Source organism: Mixophyes fleayi, chromosome 8, assembly GCF_038048845.1.
Source record: "Mixophyes fleayi isolate aMixFle1 chromosome 8, aMixFle1.hap1, whole genome shotgun sequence".
NCBI classification, from domain to species: Eukaryota; Metazoa; Chordata; class Amphibia; order Anura; family Limnodynastidae; genus Mixophyes; species Mixophyes fleayi.
The window spans coordinates 3,925,174-3,937,375 of record NC_134409.1 but is presented as its reverse complement, the minus strand read 5'-3'; the positions used below and the strand labels follow the sequence as shown (position 1 = coordinate 3,937,375).

Genomic DNA, 12,202 nt, shown 5'->3' with positions numbered 1-12,202 from the left:
GGACATCAATATAAAATGTTATTATTTATATTCTCTACCAACACTAAATCTAAGCAGCCGGGGTAAACGCAACGACTGGCCGTAGGTCTGCCTGTGGTTACTGAGTCCTATAGTGACCACAATACACAGTAACACTTCTCTGGTGTGTTGGACATATTTGTCAGTATCAATTCTTAATCTGTGTGTTAATAACGGCACAGTACCAGTTCTTTGGAATCTAGAATTACTGTCAGCATGCAGAATATGTTCTTATTGTCTGTGTTTGTACAAATGTTCAGTGCTACTTCCTTTGTTCAGCGTGCTGGGTCTCGGTATCCTTTGAGCCACTACATAGTAATACTTCTATTGGTCTGTATTTTGGATGTTTCACTTCCATTATTTGTACCAATGAGAAGGAAGCATTCATATGTACCAGTAATAACTTGCAATGTTCCGTATGTATGTCCAACAGCACAGTATCACTTCTCTGCATGGTGGATGTAATGATCAGACTATTATATTCTAGATTTAAGGACAGCTGCACAGTATCACTTCTCTTACTCTATATATTTTACTCTGTGTAGTACAAGTTCTGTGGCTACAGCCAGGGATATTTGGGGAACCCGTGTTCATCTGTAGCAACCAATCAGATATTTGCTTTCTTGTGCTAAAGTGCGCTTCACAAATAGAGAGACTTGCGTTCTTATTGGCAACACCACCTTTTCTCTCTGCGCCATAAAGGTGCCCCTCTGTGTCCTGCCTACAACGTACCCCTCCTCCTAGATGTTGTAAGTTGGATGATAGACACCAAAAGCAGAACATGTAAAAACATTGAGGACCCCCCCCCCCCCCCCCCCCCAGCGTGACCGGATCCTTCTGGACGCCCCGATTCTTCCATGTAACAGGCGGACACATTGTGAGGCTGATGAAATGTTCCCACAGTTTAATAAAGAAAGTATCGCAGATGAGATGCGGCCATCCAACACCCCCCCCCCCCCCCCCCCCTCATCTGAGACCCTCTCCTGCTTCCATTACATTGGATCATTTCTTTATGGGGTCTGTAATAAAATCCAGGCCTGAATCAGCCCATTAGAGCAGGATCCGCTTTCTGTCTCCCTGCGCCTTCACAAGAACATATTCTGCTGCTTTGCTGCAGTCTGTGCCTTAGCTGAATAATTGATGCTCCTGGTGTGGATGCCCATCTGTTCTTCCATCCATGTATCTACCGGCTATCTCATTACAGCGGGGTCCCCGACTCCTTCTACCCATCCGCCGCCCTAACCCCTTCCCTGCCTGTTCCCCATCACTCCCTCTTTCTGTGTTTATACCACGACGCTCCCAATGTTTTTAAAGGTCAAATATATGTTGTTGTAAAATGTAATCTCTGCAGGATTATTGCCTCTCTTTATTAAGTTTCAATGCCAGATAATTGCAGCAGTCGAGTTTATTAAAATATTACAGGTTTCAATCTACGCTCGGTCTGCAGATTGTCATTGTGCAAACTAGGATTTAATCAGCAAAGATATAGAAATATTCCATAGAGGCAGAGAGAAAATTGATGTGGAGGCTGAAATCCTGAATAATCATCTGTCTTCTGCTAAAGGACCAACAGTACAGGGTACAATGTAGGTCTTACCATCAAATAACATACTCTAGAAACCATATAGACCACAAACAGGTAATAGAGCTGAAAAAGCCGTAATACCTGTTATTGTCCGTTATGACCCAGTGGTATAGGCCACAGGGAATAAATGTAGCAGTTTATATACTTGTATCATCCTGAATAACATTGTAACTCTTAATCTCTAAATAGATGCATCTAAATCTGTGATGGGCACAGGTGGCCCTATAGCTACCTTGTGGCCCTTCGAGCCTTCTCTTGTGGCCCCTAGCTCTTTCCTGCTTTATTGTCAGATTTGTTTTTGTTATAGCTCTTAACATTTGGTGTTTTTTTTTATTAATTGCATTGTTTTAACGTATTACTGAGATTTAGAGTGATGTGCGGCCCTTTCGAAAGTTAGCGCCCCCCCCCCATGTGGCCCCTGAAGTGTATCAAGTTGCCCATCACTAATCTAGAGTGTAAGGACATACTATAAACACTCAATGACTTTATACTCTGTTATGTAAATATATTTAGTGTGTATATTGCACACAGAGAGATGAGAAAACAAAACAAGGATGTATATCAACTCAATAATAGCCAGTCATTGTTCTGCATTTGCTTGCAAGAATGAGCATGGCACATGCTGGGATATGTAGTTCAGCTGCGGCAGGGTTACTCCTACTGCACCTCTATTTGCATCTCAATGGAGCATGCAGAATGTTACACAAAGGTCTGTGAATGTTTCACTACGTTATTTCATATATAAATCACATTGTAAGTGTAACAATTTTCCTGTATGATACATTTCCTGTTGTTGTTATGTATAATAACTCTACTGCCCCCTATCAGACGTCCGTCGCATTGTTCATGTGTTTGAAAACCCTTTTTACTTCTCATTGTATTACAGCGGTTTTGTTTTATTAGCAATCAGATATGATTTAGGGCCTTGTAGGCTGCTAAGCATTCAGTAAATATTTGTAGCGGTTTAGATTTACGCCATAAAACTGTTTTACATTTTATTTGTGTTTATCGCACTTTCACTGACGCGTTCCAATTTAAAATATGTTTTCAGAATAAATGATGAGACATAAGTGGGCTTATTTACAACTACAGTCAGACGGGCGGGCTGGATAAAGTGCGTCAAGTGACCAAGAAAACAAACAATAAGAAAATAAATAGTGTATATATATATATATATATATATATATATATATATATATATATATATATATATATATCTATTTATCTGCAAATGTGAGCTGTACATAAATAAACAGCAATTATGTGACCTGTACAGGAGCACTTCCCCTTATTAATGCAATGTGTTGAAAGTCTCCTGATGTGAGTAATAAGTAATGATGAGTATATGTGTTTATAACAGCACATATGTTGCTAATGACGATAAGCCCTGTGATAAATAGACGCTCTCACCTACAGGTCACAGCATCCGGCTGCGAGACGTTTCCTCTGCTCATTAATACAACGTTTCTTTCCTCTATGGGTGATGTTGGAAAATCGTTACTGATAATGTACTTGTATTGTTCCTATACATACAGAATTATTAGATAAGTTTATTGGAATTTACAGTAATAAATGTAAGCAAACCAGACATTTATTTTTCTCAACAACAGTAAATGCATCACCCAACAGACTTAGCGCTGTATGAAAAAAACGCGTCCTTTATTTTCTACGCAATGTCGCCGCCAATATCGGCAGATTGCTCAACTGTTGCCTTATAGCAATAAAGGATCACGTGTCTCAAATTACACAGGTCCACTTGTAGGATTATTACAGGGGCGAGTAGCTGGGAAAATGATTTTATTTTCTATGATAGGAAAGACGGAGATTCGCCAGATCTGACATCGCCGTATGTTTCAGTAACTGCTCCTTTACAGGCCCCTGTGGCTGCGACAATGCAAGAATCAAAGCAAATCTGCACTAATGACAAGTGGTGAGAATTTATTTAACATGTCATTAATTAACTAATTTATTAACTGCTAGGTGTCATTATCACAGCTATAGAAGGTGGAACGTGATACAGGTAAACAGCTAGAAGATGGAGCTGAGCTTTAATTAGCAGTCAATTCAGTGTTTGCCAGGCTCTGACCAGACACAGGCTCTGTGCAGAGATATGTACATTGTTAGAGGACCTGAAATGATTGATCTTGTAACATTGTTATTCCTGTATCTTGTATCTATCACCGGCGTAGGATGGAAGCAATGAATGTGTTTGGATAAGGCCGCACAAACGGCGCTCTCCCTGTCTCCCCATGTTTATAATGTTACCTAGCGCTGTGTGAGGTGCAGATACCGGGTTTTATCATGTCATTGTGTTACTAGTAAACTCATAGGGGCATATTTAACAACTAGTGATGTTACACTTACCGTAAAATCCACGCCACTTGTAGTGTCCCCCGCATATTTATGAAGGGGGCATCGCAGCAGATGTTGTGGATGATGCTGCTTTGCATTCTGCTTCGTTTTTGGGAGCAGTCACCGTTCAATAGTATGGTGACTGCTCCCTCTAGCAATCTAACAAGTTCCAAAAAATAGTTTTTTTTGGAAACTTGAAACTAGGGTACATTATCATAATAAAAGAATTTCACGCTGTCGGCTCTGCTTCGAAGAGCAGAGCTGGACAGCGCATGTGTGGAGGGATCACATGATGTCACTCACCGCTCTATAGTTGCAGAGACAGAGCGGAGATGTTTGTGTGCATGTCCAGTTCTTCGAACTGCACATGCGCAATTGCAGTATGAAGAAAAATGAAGAGGACAAGGAGGAGATCCGGAGACAGCGTATTCCGAAGAGGCGGGGTAAGTATGTTTTTTTTTTTATCAAAGAAACAGCAGTTTATCGGAACTGCTGTTTCTCTGTTGGGTTCTTCATAAATTTAAGAAATAGTTCGATCCTTATGAATGCGATAAGGATTGAAAACTATTTTTCACTTTATACGAACATTGATAAATGTGCCCCATGGTCTGAGGGTTTATAACTGCGTTTCACCAAGGTCATCTCTGCTAACTCTTCCCACATTAACGTACTCATTATCTACATGTGTTAGAGTCAGTCTGTTGATTCCCTGTAGTCACTACACTGAGGCATGAGGCACAGAGTGCATCATTTCTCAGAGTTTATTGTGAATTTGTAGGCTGTGTGTACAAGAATGGTGCACAAATGAGGCAGTTGTAAGGCTAGCGTTGTACAGAACCCTGCTGACACAAATTAGAGATCATTCCGATCCATGGTGAAATAACTTTTCTTTATGTGCATGAAATTTTAGGAAGTGTCTGAGCTGAGCGGTTCGATATTTTAAGGAAGAGATGGACTCAAGGACACCGCCATTAAGCTGTGCGGTGATATTTCTCAGACGCCAGTTAATTGTCCTTTTGCACATGTTATAAACACAGCTCTCGGGCTAAAGGGGAAGTGATAGTTTTTTATGTTTTGTAAGATATAATACGAATATTAATATTGACATTTTGATTTAGCATTTTGCATTATCAGTATAAGTTTTGGGTATAATACCCGCGTTATTCCTTCAGCGAGGATAAATGGTGAAGTTCTGCTGCAGAACCTCTTAGAACAGAGGGCTGTCAATCAATTTAGAACTCTGTGTTTAGACGGTGCTCTCTCTTACATGTCCTATAGCCGCTCTGTGTATCCACTCTCCGTGATTGACACATGACCTTTCATGGTTGTCCAAATAATTATCATCACACTGGCCCTGCAGCCTGTGCCAACTGCTCAGATGGCGATGAGGACGACTGGTCTGCTGGTGCTTCTCTGATGTTAGTTACCTAGCTCTCTATAAAATGCAGCAACATCTTTCCCAGTAAACACTGATCAATGGCAGGCCTTGCACTAATCAGCTCCAGTTTTGGAAGAAGCGGCCTTTCTTTCCATCTGTACAATCGATTGTCTGTTGAGGCAACGCTCTGTGTCGCTTCTCTTGAAGTTTGGCAGCAAATTAACCCCTCACAGGAAGAAAAGGAAGTTCGTGAATGAACATTGGGCAGGTTTTAATGCTCCTGGTAATAAGATATAGGAGAAAATAAATTACTATACATTAATCGACAAACATTGATGAGTCAGGACCAACTCTTCAGGCTCTTGTTGGCTATTGAGATATTACGGGAAGCTGGCAGCGGAGACTTGGAATAGCGCTATTTAGGGGATAAATACCCCACCAGATTCTTCCTGCACAAATAGAATTTCTATACCTATAGAAAAATTCCTGGTCATGACACAGTCAATACACTGAATTCATCCTTCATCTCTAATACGTACAGCAAGGTAATCTATAGCAACATACCAATGTCTCTTGTATGGTGCTTCTGACCTGATGGCACATAGGCAGAACAGCTGGTAGCAGCATGTTGTGTTGGCGGATGTTGAGGCTTGGTAAGAGTTTGCTATGAGCTGAGCTGATAGAGAATTGGTAGCATCTGGATTAATCTTCTAATTATTCCCATTACACACAGTTGTTGTTTTTTTTTTACATCACACAAACTCTTGGCCAGTTGATGCTAAGATTCTGCAGAGTACTTTTGATTTAAGTCAGTCTTCCGAGTTTCCACTGCTGTGGTTCAGTTTAGGGTACGTAGAAGGTGCAGATGAACCCTAATTAGACAAATTCCAGTTTTGGTAACATATACTGTGCTTCTGTTTCTATAGGACTTTTGTGTATTGTTTCTTGTCCTAATCAATAACTAATGGGCTACCAGCCAGGCAGCACTTCTCCATGTGACAGAGTAAAATGTTCAAGGAGACAAGTGACTTCTATACACATCCGGTGTGGTCTTAGACACCGGCCCTCACAACAAGTGTCGCTGCGTTAAAAAGCGGGGTCGCAATGCGTTCAGGCGCTTCCATGCTGTATCAAGCAGACGCCCACAGAGAAGGCCGTAGCATCAGATGCACACTGCACAATCAGTTTTGGTCCCATTTAATTTCTTGATTTGCGCAAGTGAGTTTATATTTCTGCCAAGGCTCATAGGTTTGCATAGCAAATGGCAGCGTTTGTGGAGAAGCAGAGGAGAGCAATTGGAGCTACTGCTCTATCCTGGTACAGTAAGCGCATAGGCACGTTTAGTTTTGTGGGGCTGTGTTAAGACGAGGTTCTGCGTTCCGATGAGCATGAGTCATGATTCATTTCTTGCTGTGTGTTGTGTAATAAAGTCCCCTGATGCTTACAATATATTTAAGCCATAAGTGTCGCTAAACTGAGCAGTACTTTAGGAGAAAAAAGTAAGTTTTTATTTTTTTTTAACAAAATGCGTGGTGCTAAAGTAGCAGGAGAAGGAACTTTGATATGACATTTAGATTTTTAGTTGACATATTGCATAGTGCATGTCTTTTGGGTATCTCTACATACTTAGGGTCCTATTTAACAAAGAACGCAAAAAAATGAAAAATAGTTTTCAAAACTTATCGCATTGATAAGGATTGAACTATTTTATATAGTTATTAAAAACCAGCACAGGGACAGCAGTTCCAATAAACTGCTGTTTCTGTGAAATAAATAAATACTTACCACGGCGTCTTCGCAATGCGCTCATCTCTGGATTTCTTCATCCCTTCTTCGTTCTTCCTGTGCGCATTCGCCGATCGAAATTCTTGGGCTTGCACACAGGAACTCTCCAGTAGTCAGTGAGACGAACAAAAATCATGTGACAGGGAGGGATCACATGATCCCTCCGCACATGCACTGTCCAACTCTGCTCTTCGGAGCAGAGCTAGACATAAATTTGAGGAATACTCCAAATTGCATCGGAATGACGGTAATTATACTTTAGTTAGATTACACTACTTAATAATTAGGCCTGTTAGACGCTCACATGGACACGCATGATGTGGTCTCCCGAGAGGCAGAGGAGGCCTGCGTCTTGATGTGTGTTAGACAGAACGGATCGGTGTACCGGACCAAAGGTGTATAGTGGCACATGTCAAGTGTGATTCGTAAAATAAGGCCCAGAGACTATACTAAAACATCACCATACATATCCTGCGCCAAACTGTACACACTCACCTAGTGTGTATGAGGTGTGGATGTGAGTCACATGATCCACGTGTAACATTAGCTGCTGACCGGCTCTGATGCAGCCATCACTCACTGGTTATATGGTAAAGTGATGGGACATTGAGATCTTCTGCAGCAGATGAGCAGAGTCCTTGGTTTTTGGACTTATAACCTCAGCAACACCTATAAGTAATCCATCTCGCACAACCAATCTCTTCTACTGGGGTACGAGGCTAACCCGCAGCATTGCATCTTATTGAAATAGATGTTTTATATTGCTGAAGGTTACAATGAACGAGGGTACTCCAATGTCTCGTGGGGCCTGATTCGCATTGTGAGCACAACCCACGTTTAGTATTAAATGCACGTATTTCGGATTTACGCACTCCCAAATTCATCAAGGCTCGGATCTCAAGATATGAGCACTGTTGAAATTGGGGGCAGATCTGTCCTGTTCTACTACACGAGATGCTGAATTATATAAATATTGAACTAATGTCACCTGTTGATAATATAGTCATATAAAAAAGAAAATAAAAAATGTTTTTTATTCTCTCTTCCCCCCCTCATGAAACACATTTATTAGAATGTTGTTAATGTCCACTGAGCATTAAATACAAACACATGTTATAGCATGCATACGAGACTGTCATCACTACTGATCAGGACTTAGACTAGAGCTGTAGCTGGAGTAAAAGATACGGCAGAAAACCAAGTAACTTTGAGACACTCAGAGCTGGATTCCGATGTGCGTTTGTGGATGCAGCCCCATCTCCCAGTTCTAGGTGTGCGCAGATTGGTTTTGCGTACTATACGCTCAAAATAAGCAGATACGCGTCTTGATGAATCAGGATGGTGATGCCTAATTCTAGTGGTGGTAATTGGTATTGCAATGTGAATAATTTATGATTGACGCGCACAGATTGTGGCTGTCATACCCAGGGCAATTGTTTGTGAACACCCCTCTGCTGAATTCCAGCTCAGTCTGATCTCTGAGGTTCTTGGACTGCTGCTACTGAGACCAAACACCCACTACAGAACCAACATCACGTTCCAGCCCATATAAGTCCTAAGTGCTTTCAATCTGCTGTATTGCGTCCTGTTCATCAACCTGTGTTTGTACTGGGATAAATCAATAGGACAGGTCAGCAGTGCATTAATTACTCCAAGAGCTGTCTCTCTCCTCTTTAAAAAAGAAAACTACCTGCTTAAGATTAATTACCTTCTCACAGACGATTGCTGAATTTGCCCTGGAGCTCGCGGACTGCAGCTTGTCCGTATGTCAGTGCAGTGTGTTTGGAGAGCTGCACAGGCCGCGTAGCCGGGGTAATCGCTCAGTAACAGATTTGTTGGTGCACTCGCTGTGTATAGGATAGAAGTTTGTGTACTTCGTACATCAGCTGTCACAGATAAAGCCAAGCACAGAAGACTAACACAGCAGCCATGTGAATGTCAGGACCTGGTAATTGGGCCACCCATCTAATTTATAGTTTGACTATTGGATTAATTCCTGCGATATACCAGTTACAGCAGTGATAGGCAACAGCAGCCCTAGTTCTGCAGCCCTCTGAGCCCTCACCTACGTCCCCCCAGCCTCCCTTTAGGGTTAGAGGGCTGCAACACACATCCCCCGAAGTGTACTAGGTTGCCCATCACTGAGTTACAGCATCCATCTCTGCTCTTTCTTTAAATCTAGACTAGGTTTGGGCATCTAGTAGTACTGCAGTTGCTATGAAACTGCAAGTCCCAGCATGCCTTACGTACCTCTGGCTTGGCAGTCCAATCTGGTACCTGCATTTTCAGCTGCAGACGCTGTAGTTGCTGATAACTAATTCTATAATTACAAGGAGTCTGAAATGATTCTAAAATCACCAGATTAGACTGACTATAGCAAAACATGTGTCTGTCCTTGGTAGACAGAGGCCAGCGTAACCACAGCCATATTGTAAGCCTATCAGTTCACTAGGAATTGGTGACATCACTACCTGCCTCAGTGATTTCACTGGCTCCTAGTGACTGGATAGGCTGCATTCTCAGTGATGTCACTGGCTCCTAGTGACTGGATAGGCTGCATTCTCAGTGATGTCACTGGTTCCTAGTGACTGGATAGGCTGCACTCTGATGAGTAGTGGTCCAGCCCACAAATAGTCTACTTCCGCTGTGTGTGTGCACTTTAATTAAATAATGAAAAACAGGTTTTGTAGTTGCCATCTTGCTAATAAATACAAGTACTCAGTTACTGCCTTACCACATGTTTTACTTATTATTTCCAGAAAAATAAAGTGAAAATTTAAATTGTATTTCTTTATATCAGTGATATATTGATGGCATCATTACTGTGTCCTTGCTGTATCTTATAGACAGTCCTGTTTCACCCCATACAGAACACTTCGCTGTGTATTGTGGCACAGTGGGGATCTCTGTGTACTGGAAGAATTGTGCAGTGTAGCGGCCTCTCATCAGAGAGGAACGAGGGGCTTTTGTTTATAATTGCCAGCAGGAGGCAGTAAGTTACCAATTGCAATCCGCCCACGTCTCACCACTACTTTCAGCGTTAATTGGGGGAAAGAAATCCTGCCTTTTTGATTTTTTATTTATTTATCCATCACCCAGGCCGTAGCTATTTAATTTCTGAATAGTGGTTGAGAGTTATGGCTGTGTCACAGCAGTTAAATGTGTATTTATAGCCCTCTTCCTTGCCAAGCATTTGTTTTATGTACGGTAGGGCAGCGGCTTTGCATATCGGTGGCTCGCTGTGCCTTTCAGCTCTTTGTGCCATCGAGTATATTCAAATTAGGAAGGGGGATTGCTTCATAATACACTGAAGTTCAGTGAGTCCCAAGTGCAGCCGCAAGTCGACCCCTTCCTGGGGTGAGAATCACTCTCTAGGGTCATTCAGGACTCATTGCTATCACTGTAACGAAGAGTAATATCACTCTGCAACTTCTGAATAACAATTATTACTGGTGTCAGGTTTAACCTCTAAACTCCACAGTTATGATAATATCCAGATATGGTTTTATGTGTCAGCGCATGTTTAACTTTGCATAATCTTTTGTTTACTTGTATCTGAATCTTTTATATTACAGTATAAAATATTCTGTTAATAGATATTGTCGTGTATGTCTTTTATTCCCACTGACCTACGCGTCTGTGTTTCCCTTTAAAAGGTTTTACTTGATGCTAGAGAGGCTGTAAATTATTCAGTCCTGAGGGTGTTTATGTTAATGTATAAATATAACTCAGGAACGCAGAATGTTTGTTTTTTTCAATAAATCTTCTAAGAACGCGGTCACCTCTTTGCTGCCACGGAGAATGCGCACAATACGCCAGACCATACCGAAAGGGAATTATACCCTTTTTTTATAGTTACTTGAGGTGAACACCGGGAATATGGTATGCTGATTACAAGAAGCTACAGCCATTTCTTTCAGATTAAACATGTAATGGGCACGTTGCGATGGTTTGCGCTACATTGTATAAGTGCGATAGAAGAGATACTGGGTGAAATGTGTTTCGGAGCTGCTTCTAATAGCCAGAATAACCTTTAGCTTTGGCTGCGGAGGGGAAGGGGCTGTAACACTCCTTCCAGTCTGCAGCAAACTGCAGGTAACTAATGATTAATATCTTCTTTCTGACAATGTTATATTATAGAGTGCTGCCATGGAGATAGATTCTGCGCTAATTAGACATATAACACGTTGTATACACATGAATACTGTATCATGGATGTGGATCATTAGGAGAATGGCTCTGTGATGAAACGTGTCCTTTGTTTGTTTTGCAGAAGAACAGGTTCCTCATGGATTTCCCATCATAGACATGGCACCCCAGCTCAAGGTAGTGGAGAAGACCCGCACGGCCACCATGCTCTGTGCGGCTAGCGGGAACCCAGACCCGGAAATCTCCTGGTACAAAGATTTCCTCCCGGTGGACACGGCAACCAGTAACGGGAGGATTAAGCAGCTCCGTTCAGGTACGGTGCATGAACTGTCCGTTGTTTTCTCATGGTTAGTGAAAAGGCTTCTTCTAACGTTGTGTTTACGTCTCAGTGGGATGTGGATTGGGGGATGTGTGAGTTCTCAAATTTCCAACTTTTATATCCACCACCACCAGGGGCTGAGCTATTAGTTTGTGCCATTCTATACCCCATACCTCCCAACTCTCCTGATTTAAGGGGGACAGTCATGAATTTAGGGGACTGTCCCATCATCTTGCCAGTCAGGACTTTTGGTTGACTGCAGGAACTTTTAGTGGGGTGTCCCGAAGAAGGGGAGGAGAGTTGGGGAGGGGCTTAGCGCTTCCGAAGCACTAGACTGAGGTGGCCTACCCCCAATGTGATGTGGTCATGCCCCTTATTTGGAGGAGTCCCGTGAAGGTGCTTCCTCGCTGTCCCAATTCTTTACAACTATTGAAAGGAATAATACCTCATAAATAACAGTAAACAGTGACAAGTACAGGGGCTGTATACATTCATTTTATTTACCAATGTTATTGTCTCCTATGTGCTCACGGCAAAGACCTCCTTATACAGACATCTTTTTTTTGTCTGCCCTAGGCCCATTGCGTTTCACCATGGCCTGCACACCGCGTTTCAC

General features: G+C 42.1%; 1 protein-coding gene across 20 annotated transcripts in view; it reads left to right on the top strand.

The window, feature by feature from the left end:
* Window positions 1-12,202, top strand: part of PTPRF (protein tyrosine phosphatase receptor type F) — a 513,733-nt gene that overhangs the window by 459,365 nt on the left and 42,166 nt on the right. For all 20 annotated transcript variants that reach the window (XM_075181665.1, XM_075181664.1, XM_075181670.1 and 17 more), the window contains one exon: window positions 11,392-11,580. In XM_075181665.1, the coding sequence (XP_075037766.1) occupies window positions 11,392-11,580 (189 nt within the window). The remainder of the gene's footprint in view (window positions 1-11,391; window positions 11,581-12,202) is intronic.